The following is a 17,091-nucleotide window of genomic DNA, read 5'->3' as shown; positions in this document are numbered from 1 at the left end:
CATTTCCAAATTAAGACCACACCTTCAAATCCTTTTATTGAACCTATGGCAACAGACTGTTCATGTTAGGTAAGGCATATTGGAAGAACAATGCAGTGTTAAGCTCACCAAAAAAATCTAAGCCAAAGCCATAATTTCCAGCAGCAGATATTAATGCTTGTTTTGGGATCTAGTCATTTGAGTAAATATTGGACTTCCAAAAAACACAGAACTGCAAAGGAGTGCAAGGCAGGGTCCAAACCAAGGCTCCTGCGAGCAGATATGTCCACACAGCACATTGTTCTAAGCACACACAGTAAACCCGGGTCCAGAATTTGCCTATGCATGGCACAGAGCCTGGGCTAATACATCCTGCCTTTCAGCGCAGTCTGTTAGCTCAGACTTGGTGCCAAACTGACAAGGCTGTACAGCACTAGACTCTGGGGTGGCCTCTGTGCTGTACTCGCTGTGCTGGTTAAGTGGCTCCTGGGAGAAAAACACTTATAGATCAGATATTCCTTTTGCCACTATTCTTTACATAATCCCCTGCAGCTCCAGACTGGGGCAGAGGGGCTGAAAAGCTGGAAAAGGCCCTGAGAGTGCTGTCCCTGTGCTGGGCACTGCTGGGGCCACACCTTGAGTGCTGGGGGCAGTTCTGGGCCCCTCAGATAAGAGAGACATTGAGGGGCTGGTGCACTGAGGGAACAGAGCTGGGGAAGGGTCTCGAGTACCAGGAGTGGCTGAGGGAGCTGGGGAGGCTCAGCCTGGAGAAAAGGGGGCTCAGGGAGGAAGTTCTCAGTCTCTGCCACAACCTGATGGCAGGATGGAGCCAGGTGAGGATTGCTCTTTTCTCCCAGGGAACAAGGGACTGGATGAGAAGAAGAGGCTTCAGGTTGTGTCAGGGAAGGTTTAGGTTAGATATGAGGAAATACACCTTCCCTGAAAGGGTTGTCAGGCATTGGCACAGGCTTCTCAGCAAAGTGGGGGAGCCACTATCTCTGGAAGTGTTAAAAAAATGCATGGATGTGGCATTTGGAGACATGGTTTAGTGAGTGAACATGGCAGTGCTGGGTTAATGGTTGGACTTGATAATCTTAGAGGTCTTCTCCAACCTCAATAATTCTATGATTTTGAAAGTCCTGTCTCTTCTGTCTCTCTACAAGCAGACTTCTCCCCCTCAAAATTGTGGAGGCTATTTCCTACAGTGATGGCAAGCAAACTGTTATCACTGGACACTCCACATCTAGCAAACCCCTCCACTAATTGTTTTCCTCAGATGAGTTTCCCTCTGCCTACACAACCTTTACCACTGCGTGAAAAGCAACTTTCTTTGTGCTTGACATTCCTGCCGCAGAAAGAGTGGTTCTGATGGCAACATGGTTTGGTACATCAAGATGGGCCAACCACAGCTTCAGCTGCAAGACTGTCGTTTCTTCTCATTCTACACAAACAAGGGCAAATTGCTGAAGATGCTCCTTTAAATACTCCCTAGTTCTGTGTTAATTACTAAGTTTTACTAATTTAACCAGAATTAGTGTTGGTTACAAATGAAATAGACAAGTCCTTACCCTCAACAGCCAGTGAGACAATCCCTTGTGTATCCTCCACCCCGTACATGACGTCGCAGCGATAGACCCCAGCATCACTTGCACGCAGCTTCGAGAAGGTCAGCGAGGCGTCACCCGTCTCTTCTGAGTGAGCTGGGACAGACACTCTGTCCTTGTAGCTCTGACCTATCTTGATGTTGCCGTTCTGGGCCACCAGGACGGTGGTTTCTTTCGCGTCTTTCCTGCTTTTATCCAGTTCCACCTTTGACCACTTGATCCGGAGGTACTCAGCTGCATAGCTGGAGGCTATGGTGGGGGTGGTTGAGAAGAAGCATGGCAGCACTGAAGTCCCAGAGAGAGAACCCTTCACCACGGTTTTTTTTTCTGCTTTAACTAGGAAAAGAGGAGAGAGGGAAGAGAGAAAGGAGAAATCACATTAATGAAATGGGAAACAAATATATTTTGTTGTTATTTAATGATTTGCTTGCACAAGACCTGAAACACCTGAACCTTAGCTAATTTGACTGGTTAGGATAAGATAAAAAAGAGTTTTTACCAATCTTAGACTGCTGCTGGAGCCCTTTTCTCTTTGGGCAAATTTAATTCTGGTTTATTTTCTCTATTTGCTACAGTCACCAAGTTATTGACCTTTGGAAACTGGTCTGAAATTTCAGGTGACAGATGAACTGCAAGGGCTGTTTCTTCAATTGACAGGAAGAAGATCACTCTGAGTGAAAGATGATGAATTATCTCTCACCTGTTGCTGACCAAAGCAATATATATATGGGAGCTTACTGGTGCTTTTCTTTCTTGCCTTTCCTCACAGCAGCTTGTTCATGTGCTCCTGTCCTCCGAGGAAAGCACAGCCCATGACTTTGCCCACATGATATCCCTGACTCATCTATTCTTCCAGGGGTTAACTCTTTTTATTGCAGATGTGCTGAAACAAAAGACTTTTCAATGAGATTCCCCCAAATAGTCACTCTTTCAAGGTTGTTTCTTTGTAGCCTCAGGGCCTTTAACACATTGCAGAAATTAATTATCTCAGGATGTTAAGCAAAGAAGGAAGTAAAGCACGGAGAAGGTCCCTGCTTGGCTTAGACTTGACGTGATAGGAGCTTTATCATTTTTATGACATCTCCAGCTGCAAACATTTTGCAAACACTTCCATCTGACAATATCCCGAGGGAGAAGTTGACTACTGTTCATCCAACCCGCACACAGCAATTTGAAAGAGGATTTCTGATGGATTTACTTTTTTATGCACCGTTATTTCATCACACATGGCTTAATGAACATTAAAAGCTGATGCACAACAGAATCTATTTCACCTCTTTCACCGTCCTGCACTCTAACATTTTTTGAAAGGTGGAACTTGGTCATCATTGTGGTGAACTAGGAGTCATAAAGTTTAGAAGTATAATAGATTAATATACTAGACACCAACAAAGTGATACATGAAGTAGGAGACACCACTGCATGAAAATTATCTAGCTATTTATCTATAATAAAAATATAATCTCTCCATCTCTCTATAAAGAGTAGAGGATTGGGGGAGGGAGGGAAATTAAAGAAGAGAAAAAGAGATTTTTTACCTTTCTTTAAAAAGAATGCAAAAAAAAAAAAGCAGAAAAATGTAAAATTGCTCAAGTTGATTATTTTAACAAAGACAGACTACTTTATACAGGATAAAGTATTAGACAACAGTATTATCTAAAAAGGTTCAATAAAAGACTCACAGCTTGATGCCCAAGCATTTCAATAATAAAGCACTAACGAGAAAAAGAGAAAAATTATCTGATACAGGGGATCCCCAGAATGGAAGTACTCAGGTCCTTTCCATCCAGCCTCCCTTATTAGAATTCTTTGGGAACACAATTCAGATAGAGTCAAGATGATGGCATCAAAACTGATTAGATCAGAGACTTTTTATATCACCTTTAATTTCTGAAACTTCCCTGAGTTACAGTAGGTTAGAGATAAAGAAGCAGAATGAACTCTCAGTTCTATCAGTTGTGATGGAATTACTGCCAAATTTCACAGGTGGGAGATTAAAATCAGTCTCAAAATATTTTGTATTTATTATGATCTCTTATTATCTATAGACATTACAGGAAATTTCTTCTTAAATGAAGAATGACCTAGATATAATTATTCTGACTGACAGAATTTCAACAAACATTTGAGAACATTGTTTCTGATTATGAGTGATCCGTAATATCAGCACTGAACCCTGAGGAAATTTCCTCTTTTTAAAACCTTCATATCAGCTAACTGTAACCCTGGGCAAATAACACATATCCTAATGACATGCAAACTAGATCCAGTCTAAATTGTTTTACATCCCAGAACAGGAGACTGTAGCTACAGACACATTTCTCTAACTCCAGAAAGCACCACAGAAAAAACACTATTTGTTTTGATGAGAGGAGGGAAGAAAGAGAAGAAGGAAGAGAAGAAGGAGAAGGAAAAGGAGAGAAGGAGAAAGGAGGAGAAGGACAAAGAAGGAGAAGGAGAAGCAGAAGCTTTTCTCTACTAAAAAAAAAAAACAAACCAAAAAAACCTATTTGTCTGATATGGTATTTGAAATTTAGCAAATTTAGCATTTTCCCTATGATATACTCCATGTCATCCACTATCAATGGTATGTGATAGACTATTTCTTAGAAGGGATAAGGAGGGCCAAATTATGACCAAAACATTAAGTAACTCTTTGTAAATTGGAAAACAAGCTCAGAAAATCAAGTATTTGCCAATATTAATACCAAGTTTCCACCTCATGTAGGACCTAGAATACTTATGACATCTGTACTCTTAAGAAGAGAATGGTTTTGAAAATACTTTGCTTGCTGGCAATGAATATAAGCATTTTCCTCAGTTGCTGACTAACTGGTATCACTCAGGTATAATTAATTTATTAGAGAAAATGCACAGACAATAAAGGAATAAAACACACAGCTAAACCCAAATTACCTGGTCACAACACTTATTTTGGCAGAACTCCCAGCAAAGACAATGAGGGAGTTGTACAAGATGGTGGGACTAGAGTTGGTGCAGTTGTGTTTCAGGCAGATCCTGGAGGTAATGTGCCTCACACATTGGGGATTTTTGTTGCCATGCTTCCATGGTTCCTCCCAGTCCACTATTCCAGCTGCAAAGTCAACTTATCCTACCAATGACACATAGCTTGATAATTTCCTTTGGAGGTGGAATCAAGGACTTCTTGCTTGAGGATAAAGCCTCTTTCTCTAGAATTTGTACATTTCTTCTGTGGTAAATGTTACAAAATTCTTAAAGTGTGAATCCAAGGAGATAAAAAAAATTACAGAATTCTGCCCTTCTGTTTCACATCAGCCATAATGACCAGACTGGTAGGTCTGCAATGGACAAGGAGTCTGAAGAAAAGAATGCCCTACATGAAGTGACACTGCTTAGAGGAGTGATTTTGCTACATAACTAAGCTTAATTGAACTGATGTTGCTACTGACTATGCAGACAAATCTCACATGCTTAAAAAATAAAAGATTCCATTTATTTTTAGCTAAATTTATGAGGAAACAAAAATTGCATCTCATTTTTCAGTTCATCAACAACCTGCCTAGACATATGGTGTATTGCCCTGCCTAGCAGCAGAGATAGAAAGGATCAATAAAATTATGTGTTTTCTTAATCCAACCACTACCACTGAGCCTAAGAGAAGTCTTTTCATTAACCACAAATCTCTTAATGAAGATAATGATGAATTAAATTGAGTGCACCGCTTACACAAACTTGTATGAAACTGACAGCAGAAGCAAAGGACTGAGGCCCAACAGAAACCCTCAGGGAGTGTTTTACTAGTTGGTTTGTGGTCTAAGCAAGAAGAATAAGAGAAGGAGGCATAGAGTGATGGAGAACTACTTTTATAGTCTGCAGGAAAGTCACAGGAAGCCAGGCAAATATAAATCTCAGCTGCAGAATTCAACATAACATTTGCAGACATTATAGACACGAACACATGTAGTTTATAGCACCCATGACACAAACATGATCACACAAACTGATGTTTACACTGGCATGTTGTTTATATATTTCTGAAAGAATGTACCACACGCTACAATCTAGGGGATTTCTGCTGCCTTCTGGATTACAGAGCTTTCACAAAAGGGTGCTCACCCATGGCATGGCAAATAGACACTTAAAACAGGTGAGGAAAACTCCAGCATAATCACAGGGTCCAGCTTGTAAACTACAATACCCTAACACCAGTTCAAAGTGAGTAAATGCCATATCAGCAGCAGGCATAAACCTTGATGGTGAACTTCTGTCATTAATCCTTCACCTGTACCCAAGCAAAAAAAGGTCTCACAGAGGGACAGTCACGGAACCCAGAACCTTAAACTCCATTTCCTGCTGCCTCTTGACACACATCTGAGAATTCAAAGTCTTAAAGAACCCATGCAAGGCCATTCTCAACCTCAAAGGAAAAACACTTTTGTTACTACATAAAATCTAAAGAGAATGCTGTGCAAACCCTGCAGGTATTTATGAATGTGACCATTCAGAAAGATAAGGGTGAAAAGCAAAGGCAGGAATAGTGGTGAGTGGTGGGAATTTGTGTCTCACAAAAGATTTTAAGGCTTCAATTTTGTGTTCAAATTAAAGATTTGAAAAGAAGAGGTTGAAACTCAAGATGTCTAACACTTCAAAATGCTGAGATGTATTTTATTTTTAGAGTATTTTCAAACAAAAGAAACAGCTGCACATATAAAGATTCTGTAAGTCTTCTAACATTCATCCTTAAAAATATTATTTCACAAACTGACTGACGTTTCTGCAAAAGAGAAGGATGAGAGTTGATCCCCGAGACTCTTTGGGATCATGAATTGAACCAATTTATGAAAAAGGAAATTTTTTACTCTTTGTCTTCCTCACCATGGCCATACTTTGAATTTGTTTAAGTCTCTCTATGGTAAAAGAATGGTCTTCAAAAATAAACCCTACAAAGTTCACAGTGTGTTCTAGGAAAATCAAGGTTAAAAATTCTCTCAAAAATTTTGGGCAAATAAGGATGGGTCGCAACCTGGTTTACATTCCAAAGAAGTCCTTACTGGGACATTCATCTAGAACTTTCTTAAGGACCAAAAATTCTACTCTGGAGATAACAGGAGCTTTTAAGAAGTAATAAAAAGTGGAGTAAGTTAGGGGATATCTAGAGATGCCCTGCTATTCCAGGGATGAAGAATCCACAACTTCTCTGGGTGACTTGTGCCACTGTCTCACCACCCTTACTGTAAAATATTTCTTCCTTATATCCAATCTAAACCTATTCTCTTTCAGTCTAAAACTGTTGTCCCTTGTCCTGCTCTAGTAAGAAACCTGCTTGAGGTAAAAATCAACTTTTTTTTTAGTTAGCTCCACTAAGCATAACAGTCTTCTTCTTTATCTTTCAGGACTGCCTAAAGATTTTGCTAGCAACGGTGTTCAAGCCAGGCAGGAAGGAAAAAAAAAGAGTAGATTTGATTTTCCTGAAGGCTAAATTCAGCTTGAGGAGTTCCTGGAAAGAGGGGGAAAAGAAAATAAAGAAAGATCTCGTTTTGAAACTTGGGAAAGCTGTTGTCCCAATTTTGTGAGCCTGCAGCAACTGTAGGGATGTTGTCCTTAATGACTCAAAATTTCAAATAACCATGGCAACCACACATGAATACACACTCTAGTTCTAGCATGTAATTGCCAGGAGAAGTAGTAAGGGCTCTTTGCTTTTCACTTAAACTGCAGACCTGCAGCTGCCCTGACACATCCTTGCTCCAGACCCCAGCAGCTAAGTCCTGGGAAACACACCACCAATTGGACTAAATTGATTTTAATGAATGGTTCTGGGTACAACAGACTTACCTTTAGGTAGCATATATGTTATAACTAATGTAGAGCACATCCATAAGATACTTTTTATACTTAACAACATCTTGACCTAGAAATAAAGAACAAAAGGATAAGTTGTTAGTGTTGCATTGTGCTCTTAACAAGTGAGGTAACTCAGTATATTACTGTTTGTCACTGATATCAGAAGTGGTCCTTCCTGCTTCCGGGGTATCTCCCTTCGATAACTTATGAAGGAAATTTGTTATAATGACGATGTGCCCCTGTGGAACGTAGATCTATAATGAGTTTCAGGTGATTGAGTCCAGAGGGATATTCAGACACATCAGTTCCATTTGAATTTGCTTCTCATTCCCTTTACAGGCTCCACCTTTAACAACTGAAGGGTTCTCCACATGTATCATATGTACAGAACAATAATTGCATCTTCATAATAGTATTTCTCTATTTCTATTTCAGTTCATAGTTACACACACCAGACCTGTAAACCTCTCAAAAATTTCAAAAGCATGCTGACAATAGCATTACAAACCCCACAGACACCAATAACTATTAGGAGTTTGTAAGTCCCTCATCCCTAGGTACCATCCAGACATCAGAAGAAATAACTTTCAGCAGCAGTTTTCCAAACCCTGCCATTGAAAAAGTTTTGTCACAAAACCCTGATAATTGCTGTCAAAATATGCTACTTGGGTTCCTCGCTTGGCCAAGTTGCCTGACTGACAGTTTTCTCCTGTCCAAGAGAGATTACTCAAAGCTGAGCTGCTCTAAGGACCAGTGTAGCAGAGATTTACAACACAGAGATATGTCTGTGTTATAACTATGGAACCTGCATTGCACAAATGTATAACAGAAAACATTAATACATTTAAAAATCTTCACAAATGATAGTGAACATGACAGCAAGACACACAGAAGGACATCTCCAGAAAACTGCTGTTGACATCCTCAACCTCAGGACAGTTCTCTCCACAGCTCACAGCTGCGCCCCATAGGCCCATACTTCACACAAGTCTTTGTGAGCTGCTGTATGTTCTGTAACATCTGAGCAGTTCGGAAAAGACACAAAACATCCCAAACCGAGCCTTTCCAATGAGCCAAGCTAAAAATTCCCACCCGCCAGGGCTGAAAACCCCAAAGACCTTCATTCCCTATACATGGATGGCCAGAGCCAGATGGTTGCAGTAGGAAACATCTGCTACAGTGTATTCCCAGGGCGTGGAGGAAGAAACGCAGCTGCTTTCCACAGATCTGGCTGTGCGCTGCCAAGGACACCCCATCTCTGCCTCAGCCATTCAGGAGGGCTGAGTGTACAGTGTGATATCACTTATTTTGCAACATGAACTCCATGGAATTTGCACTTCTCATGTCCCAAACAAGAACCAGGGACATCTTTTACTTCATTCAGTTTAAGCCCTATCTGCCATAAAACTTTTTCTGAAGACCCTAACACACAACCCCAACACCCAGACAGTTTCATGTCTCCATACACTTACATAAGCCAACCTGTATGTGAAGAAAATAAAGTGGCTATTTAATAGCTAATCCTAAAATTCTATACTGTGCTGTAAATTCCCTGTAGAAGGTTGCTGTGAGTGAGGAGGTTGCACAAATTCAGAGCTGCAGACATTAAAGCCCTTTAAATGTAACAGACCAGCTCTGAAATACATATAGTCACGTTTGCTGAGATAAACACTTAAATGATCCTCATTATTACACAATAGTTAAAGAATAGAGAGGTCAGTCTGAGCCTACACAGACTAGAAGGCCCTTCAAGCAATGCTTGTATCCTGAAGCTGCTGGAAGCCTCAAGCACCAAACCGGTCTGTACAGTAACATAAGCTCTCTGAAGAGAGGACAGAAAGAAGACTGACAGAATTCTCCACCTCCCAAGGTGGTGGGTCATGGACCTGCCTGCAAGACAATGTGAAAGATCAGGCTTCTGTGAAAGCTGAGTGGCTCCAAACCTTCTTTAGAGATTTTCTGTCCTCATGTGCTCTCGTGTGTCACACATTGGCTACACCAGCAGCAAAACAAAAAATCCTGAACAGAATGTTTACAAGTTTAGCTTTCCATATTTACCCCTATGCTTTCTCTTCCTCCTCCTCTCTCTTCCTCCTCCTCCCCCCAAAAGCAGAAACCAGGAGAATCAAAGACAATGGCCAAGAAAAAGAATAAAGTATTTTCTTTTTCCAGGACATGGGTTGCATGTTGCATCCATCTCCTGCTCCATTGTCCTAGCTCTGATCTGGAGTTCCTGGACACCTGACACATGCCAATGGAAGCCCGTTGCCCTTGGAAGCTTGTTGCAATACTGTCATGACACAACTGATTCCAGGTTTGGCAAAGACAAACCCTACTGCTCCGCTCCCAGTCACTAAACACAATATGCACACCCACAGTGATGTGTGAAAACAGAGAGGCAGCTGTGGAAGGACAATTTTTGAGGTATCCATGGGAACAGAAGAGAGCACTTGTGGCTGTGATGGTTCTAAGCTTTTTATTGAGCAGAGCAGGAATTACACCTGCTGCACCAAGAGCTCGGATGGCTCCAAAAAACTGCACTGTTTGAGCACCGAGATTAATATGAGACATCTGCCAAAAATCCCCACCTGTCTATTGGAACACCACTTCTTGACTTTTTATAAATCTTCCTTAATCCTGAAATGCTTACTGGAGCAATGAAAAACCCTGGGGGAATGGTCTGATTTCCAACCCGCAGGCTCAGGAGAGTGATTCCCAAACAAACCTCCACACCTGAGGGTTGGTTGTCACGTTATGCTCCTTGGTGGGCTCCCATAAATACTCCTGGGTTACCGAGTGCTGTTCCCCTACAGCTGCCAGAATGAGATGTGCAATTACTCCTGCCACCCTCTCGAAACATGCAGACCATAACAGTAGCACGCCGCTCAGTCCCCCAGGGCAGCCCAGCTTAGGGGAAAGGGAACTTTGCAGACCTGGTACCAAAAATCCTCCCCAGGACAGGCAAGGCAGAGGCTGTGACTTACACCTTGCATCCCAATTCCCCTTCAGTGCTGCCCACATTTCCAGGACACTGGCCTGTGGCTGCTCCTGCCTCCTTCCCCTTTGGCTGGCAGAGGATGCAGCTGACCGTGTTCCCTTGCAGCCTCCTAAGCAAAATCCCTACTCTAAAACTGGTTTGTGTTTCCCATTCCTGCACTCTACAGCTCACATAAGTCTGCTGCCTGACTGCCATACTGCCTCTAAGTCCACAGCAATTAGCCAAAATCCTTCTAAACTTACGTTTTCCACAGGCATTTTTTTTTTCCCCTTGGTGTCACTACACCCAGAGTAAAAGAAATCCATAACACTATGAGAAAAGCTTGCCAGCTAAAGCTGCAAGACTTGAGTAAGTGCTTAATTTCCACCTTCTATTAAAAAAAAGTATCTCACTTAACATGACCAAACTTGGGTTGCCTGCTGACTGGTTTCCAACTGGACTGATTCACTTTATTAGGAGCTACCACAGGCAGATGGATCTACAGTGGGAATTTGCACTGCATTTTTAAATGGGATGCAACCCTGAGCACAGTATCTTTTAACCAAAAGTTGCCAAAGTCCTTGTCAAACTTCACTTTTTTAAAAACTTTTATTGGGGGTTCTCTCTGTGGGGACAGAGCATGTCTCCTATTTTTGCAGGCACTGCTACCTTCCCTTACTACAGCAAAAACTCATAGGAGCAGTTAGTTCTGACCAAATCCAGCTTGTGTTTAGTTTACAATGTAAGCTTGATCTCACACCAGTGCTACTTTAATTTAACCAGGTGGGAGAACATCATGTCTCTCTTTCTGTTTAAAACTCCAGGTTCAGAAAGACAGTGAATTGTTCTGGTGTGGAACAGACTAAAGTTTACCATCCAAAAACTACTCCCATTTTTTCTGAAGCTGGGACAGAGAGGAATTAGCTGCTTTGATGGAGGTAACACTGAAGCCTGCAACTCCTCAGGTCACACTGAAGTTGATTCAGCACATGCTCCGCAGCTGCACTGTGAATTCTTAAACACATAAAAAGCAGCCTCTGCCCGTCGACCCTCATAGTGAAAGTCAGAAGGATATAAAAAACTAAAAGAAAAAATAAAAATAGGAGGGAGGAACCCAACAGAATCTAGTGCTGGAGAAGTGAAGGAAGGTTGCTGCTCATAGTAATGGGTAAAACAGCAAATTACAACTTCCCAGTGGAATCCCAATAAGCTGGAAACAACCAGAACAACTCTTGATACCTCCCAAGCTCTGAAACTTCACAGCTTCCATCCTTTCTCAAACATGCACACATCCTGCACTTTCTTTTGCTTCTGCACCCCTTTGATCCTTTTACACTGCCTGTTTATTGCTGACATGTATCCACCTCACCATTAACGCTGTTTAATTAACTTTGCCAGTTTCACCATGTCTATGCTACATGATTAATTAGCCCACTGTGCTGCCATATGGTGCATCAGCCTGCATCTGATTCATTAGCAACCTCTGCTTGGCCTGCTATCACTTGGAAAGGTCCTCCTAAGGCCTTGCAGAAGGTCTTGGGGGCTACCGCATCATCCCTTCCTCACCACCTTCTGCAGCCGGGGGGGGAATCTTCCACACTGAAGCCTCACTAGCCAGAGTACTGGCTCTAGCCTGGGGCACAGATAGGAAAAGTGAGCAGAGCGCAGTGTGTTCTGGTGGTCCTCCCTGTGGCAGTGCTGCCTCAGGACATCCTTCCCAGTCCCGTGCTCATTTATGCCAGAAGTGGCTCCAGGCTCTGGTACAGCCGTGCAGAGACATGCTGGAAAACTTCCAGAGGCAGCATGTGGAGAGATGACCCAGAGTCCGGGAGCCTGTGGAGGAGCAATGAGCATACCTTGCTCCTCCCAGCACCACCCCAGTGCCAGCTCCAACTTCTGACTCCTGCTTTCCAAAGCCATTGAATATCCCAAGCTGCACTCATAAGGATCATTGATCGTAACTTCTGACCCTGCACAGGACACTCCAAGAATCCCACTGTGTCCCTGAGACCATTGTCCAAATGCTTCTTGACCTCTGGCAGCCTTGAGGCTGGGACCACTGCCTGGGGGGCCTGGTCCAGGAGAGCTGCAGACATCCCCTGCCCACCTGTCTTGAGCACCCACACTGGTGAAGGGAGCAAGAAGCGCAGTCATGGAAAAATGACACAAAGGTGATGCTCGTGCTGTCATCACAGGGGCTCAGCTCCAGGACCAGCCTGTGGGCTGGGTGAGGGGCTCCTCGGTGAATCTTGGGGTCCATCCAGCACCAGTGCTGAACTCAAGGGAGGTTGAGGGTGCCCTGCTGCACCTTCTCCACAGCCCCAATCCCATCTGATGGCACTGAGGGGCCACCTGAAGCTGGGAAAGACCCCAGTTCCACATCACTGTCAAACACAGCCCTTCAGGCACTGCTGGCTCCCCTGTCATAGAATCACTGAACAGTTTGGGTTGGAAGAGACCTCAAAGATCATCCCATTCCACCCCCTGCCCTGGGCAGAGACACCTTCCACTACGCAAGGTTGATACAAGACCCGTCAACCCGAGCCTTGGACACTTCCAGGGATGGGGTACCTACAGCTACTCTGGGCAACCTGAACCAGGGCCTCACCAGCCTCACAGGGAAGAATTCCTTCCCAATATCCCATTTAACCCTGCCCTCTGTCAGTTGAAGCCATTCCCCCTTGTCCTTTCACTTCAGGCCCTAGTAAACAGTCTCTCTCCATGTTCCTTGTAGCCCCCACTGTAAGGCCACAACTATGTCACCCCATATCCTTCTCTTCTCCTGGCTGAACAATCCCAATTCTCCCAGCCTTTCCTCACAGTAGAACTGCTCCATCCCTCTGATCATCTTGGTGCCTCCTCTGGACTCGCCTCAACAGGTCCGTGTCTTTTTCTGCGCCCAGAACCCCAGAGCTGGATGAGGAGTGAGAGGAACACACCAAAACAGAGAAGCCACAGAGTTGTTTGTTTTTGTTTTTTTTTTCTTTTTTGTTCGAGGGTATTTCTTTTTAATTATTTTATTACGATGATGATTTGGGGTTTGCGTTTTTTTTTTCAGGGGGATGGGGTGGGAATTTTCCTCTCACAATGAGGAGTTCGGAGCCCTCGGGCGGGAAAGCAGCGGCCGCTGCGATGCCGCCATTGCCGCCGGGGGGCGCCGCGGTGCCGCCGCCGCGCCCGCCCCGTTCCTCGACAGCGGCCGCGCCCCCACACCGGGATCCCCAAACCTGGGATCCCTAAAACCGGGACCCCCCAAACCGGCCCCGAGGACACCCAGCCCTGTCACAGCCGTCCCCTGCCCCGGCTGCGGGCCCAGTGGGCTGTGGCATCGGGCCCGCCCCGTCCCGCGCCCCGCCGGCCTCTCCAGCTCCTCATGAGGGAGGAGGAAACTTCCTCTTTCGCTCCGGCTTGTTTAAGAAAAAAAAAAAAAAAAAGAGAAAAAAAACCGGCACAGAAATAAAGCCAATCCCTAAACCCACCCGACATTCATACTCTCCCATCCTGGGATGGGTCTCAAAGCTCATGCCTAAACTGAAAAAGGAAAAGGGGGGAAAAGGGAAAGGAGGAAGAGGAAGAAGGAGGGTGAAAGGAGAGGCAAAGGGGAAAGAAGGATGGGAAAGAAAAAAAGGGGGAAAGGGAAAACAGGGAGGGAAAAAGGGGGAAGGGAAAAAAGGAAGGGAAAGGGAAAAAGAGACAGAAAGGGAAAAAAGGGAGGGAAGGGAAAAAAAGGAGGGGGAAGGAAAAAAGGGAGGGGAGGAGAAAAGGGGGGAAAGAAAAAAAAGGGGGGAAGGTCAAAAAAGGGACAAAAAGGGGAAAAAAGGGGGGAAGGGGGAAAAGGGGGAGAAGGGGAAAAAAGGGAGGGAAGGATGAGGAAATGGGTGGATAAAGAGGGAAAACAGGAGAGGGAAGGAGAAAAAAGGGAAAAGCGAAATAGAGGGGGAAGGGGAGAAAAGGAAAAAAGGGGTAAAAGGGGAAAAATGAGGGGGAGAAAGGGAGGGGAAACGGAGAAAAAAGGAGAAGAAAAAAGGGGGGAGGGAGAGAGGGAGGAAAGCGGAAAAAACGGGGGAAAGGAGTGAAAAAAAGAAGTCGGGGGGGGGAAGAAAAGGCAAAAAAAAAAGAAAGAAAGAAAGAAAGAAAAGCCATCGGAGCTTACTCCCGAGAGCCGGTGCCGGGAGGGAGCGACGGAGAGGGGGTGGCCGAGAAGACGTGACCAGGGGGACAATGAAGGCCGGGACCGCCCTTTGTGTGGGGACGGGGTCGGGGGACGGAGGGAGCTGCAGAGGGTCCCATCTCTCCGCACATACACACACACTGCCCCCGCTTCTTCCCGCCGTCCGAACTCCCTCAATTCCCTCCACGATGCTCTCACTTTTCCTTTGTAACACAAAGGCGAGATCCCCGGGAGCGGAGGGGGAAGACAGTGCCCGTGCCACAGAGAAGCTGGACGCGGGTCTAAGAGGGAGCGTTTTGCTCCACTGACCTCGCCATCCTCCTCCTTCTCCTCACCCACTGCCTCCCTTTCCGCAGTGAAAATGTGGCTCAGGGGGATACGCTGCTCTCCGGCTCCTCGGGAGAGAGATGCTCAGCACCTCAGCTCCGCTCTGCTCTGCGAGCAGCTTTCCAGGAACATCAGGAGAAGAGATTAAAAGGAAAAAAAAAACAGGGGGAGGGGGGAGATGGATGGGGGGAGCACACAGGAGCGAAGGAGACCGAGCACACGCTTTTCCCAGCGCTAGAAAAGCCGGTGGCTGAAGGGAAAGGTCCGTTCTGGTAGCTCCTGCCACACGGGCGCTTTGTGTACTTAACATCCAAACGGAGCAACTTCCTCCCGTCTCCCTCCCGAGCCCAAGGTGCGGCTCTGCCTTGCCAGCCATCCAAACCACCAGTACTAAACACTTCTGCCAGGGCTCCCACCCCAAAGTCTTCTATTCCCTATTTTCTTTGTTCTCCTCCTTGCACTGGATTTCCTTCTTCTTTTTTTTTTTTTTTTTTTTTTGTTCCCGAGCATCCCTCCTTCTCCTCTCCCCTGTGCGTGTCGTTGAACTTACCCCAGGTTGTTTAAATTCACCAATCATCGCTTATTCCCTCCCGCTTAAGATTTGCAGTTCAAACTCTTTGTTGGTACAGCAGTAAAACAATTGTTTTAAATCCCACATTAAGTGTTTGCTGCCAATCATAGGTAAAGAAAAAAGGGGGGGGGAAAGGAAAAAAAAGTACAAAAACCAAGCCGCAATAAAAGAGTTATAGTTACCTTAAAAGGTAGCGTATTGCAGAGATCACAAAAAATCACAACGTGGTGGCTGGGCTAGTCCAGAGATCCCAGTGGCCGCATGAAAGAGTAAATCCTCTCGCTAGTGCTGGAAGGAGCCGGTGGATCCGGGATCTCCCCTTCTCCCAGAGCTCGGTCTTCCCTCCTTCCCTGCCCTCCCGCCAGCGAGCACCTGACTCCCGGCTGCGGAGCCAGGACCGAGCTGTGGGCAAAGGGAGCTCGCCTGCAAGTTCAAATGCGAGCCTCAGCCACCCATCATTATTATATCGTTGTACCGTCAGCGCTGCAGAGGAGGGGCGCTGGCTCGGGGAGAGGAGGGTTCACAGGCTCTGCGAGAGCCTCCCTGCAATTTCCAAAGCTCCCGCAGCTGCTAGGCGCAGGAGAGCCCCCAGCGCCCGCCTGCGCCGAGCGGGGCCCCCCTCTCCTCCCCCTCGGGGCGCCCCCTGCACCCCAGACCCGCAGCGGGACCCGCAGCCCGGTGCGGCGGGACGGGCACTAGCCATCCGGAGAGGGTGCACAGGGCGCATTGTTCCCCAATTAAACAATTAACCGAGAAAAGAATGCAGAGACCTCCTGTACCCTGGCTCCGGAAGCCGGTTGAAATGGGGGAAAGTGACTGGGACCGAAATCCTTTTTTTCCCCCTTTGCCTCCCCAGTCTCAGCGGAGATTGCAATGAAAGAATATATTGGTGCTGGCTCCAAACTTCCCCTGCCAATACTAATTCACAGGCAGACTTGCATAGGCAGCCTCCTGAGCCAAGCTTCTCCACCCTAGCTTTATGAATCTCCAGCCATTTTTTTTTTTTTTTTTTTTTTTTTTTTTTAGATTAGACTCTGCTTTTGCTGTCCAAACCTCTCAGAGATGAAGTCATAAGCAGAATTCTAAACCACTCTTTTACAAGGGACTTTCACCAGTTAATAAAGGGTCTTCTGTCCTCTCCAGGCAGCTCCTGTCCCAAAATGTTCCTGTCTCAGTCTGTGAGAGACGCTTAAGGCACCCTCTCAAAACACTGGCAGGAGAGGTGCCTCTTGCATGTGCCTTCTCAGACCACTGGATGCCACAAGCCCCCCTCCTCCAGGAAGGTGTAAAGCCCAAGCCAACCCTGGAGGAATAGGTGTGTCTGATCACACTGCTCACACCTGGGCACGTCTTTGGCAGCCCCAGGTACAACTGGAAGAGGCAGAGGAGGAGTTTTCCTTCAGCACCTCTTGGTGTTACTGTTCCAGCTGGTCTGTCCCCAGAGTTATGCTGACAGTGGATTTCAGACAATCCCAAAGCCCTCATTTCCAAAGACAGACCTCCATTGCCAAGTTAGAGGAACTGCAGGTGGAAAGATGACAGACAAACAGGGGGAAATGGAGACCTGGAGGCTTAAACCAGTCAAGGTTTGTGTGAGCTATGGCCTGGAGATGGAGTGCTGGGTGAAATGCTTATC

The 17,091-nt window shown here is 45.5% G+C and overlaps 1 protein-coding gene across 3 annotated transcripts in view; it reads right to left on the bottom strand.

The window, feature by feature from the left end:
• VCAN (versican) overlaps positions 1–15,901 on the bottom strand; it is a 95,805-nt gene extending 79,904 nt beyond the window's left edge. For all 3 annotated transcript variants that reach the window (XM_017806275.1, XM_017806276.1, XM_017806277.1), the window contains exons 1-3: positions 15,638–15,901; positions 7,401–7,476; positions 1,548–1,919 (exon numbers count right to left, since the gene is read on the bottom strand). In XM_017806275.1, coding sequence (XP_017661764.1) covers positions 1,548–1,919; positions 7,401–7,470 — 442 coding nt within the window. In that variant the 5' untranslated portion in view covers positions 7,471–7,476; positions 15,638–15,901. The remainder of the gene's footprint in view (positions 1–1,547; positions 1,920–7,400; positions 7,477–15,637) is intronic.
• Between the last annotated feature and the right edge of the window lie 1,190 nt (positions 15,902–17,091).

This window comes from Lepidothrix coronata, unplaced genomic scaffold, assembly GCF_001604755.1.
Source record: "Lepidothrix coronata isolate B3197 unplaced genomic scaffold, Lepidothrix_coronata-1.0 Scaffold14, whole genome shotgun sequence".
In the NCBI taxonomy this organism is placed as follows: Eukaryota; Metazoa; Chordata; class Aves; order Passeriformes; family Pipridae; genus Lepidothrix; species Lepidothrix coronata.
This window is presented reverse-complemented; position numbering and strand designations above follow the sequence as displayed.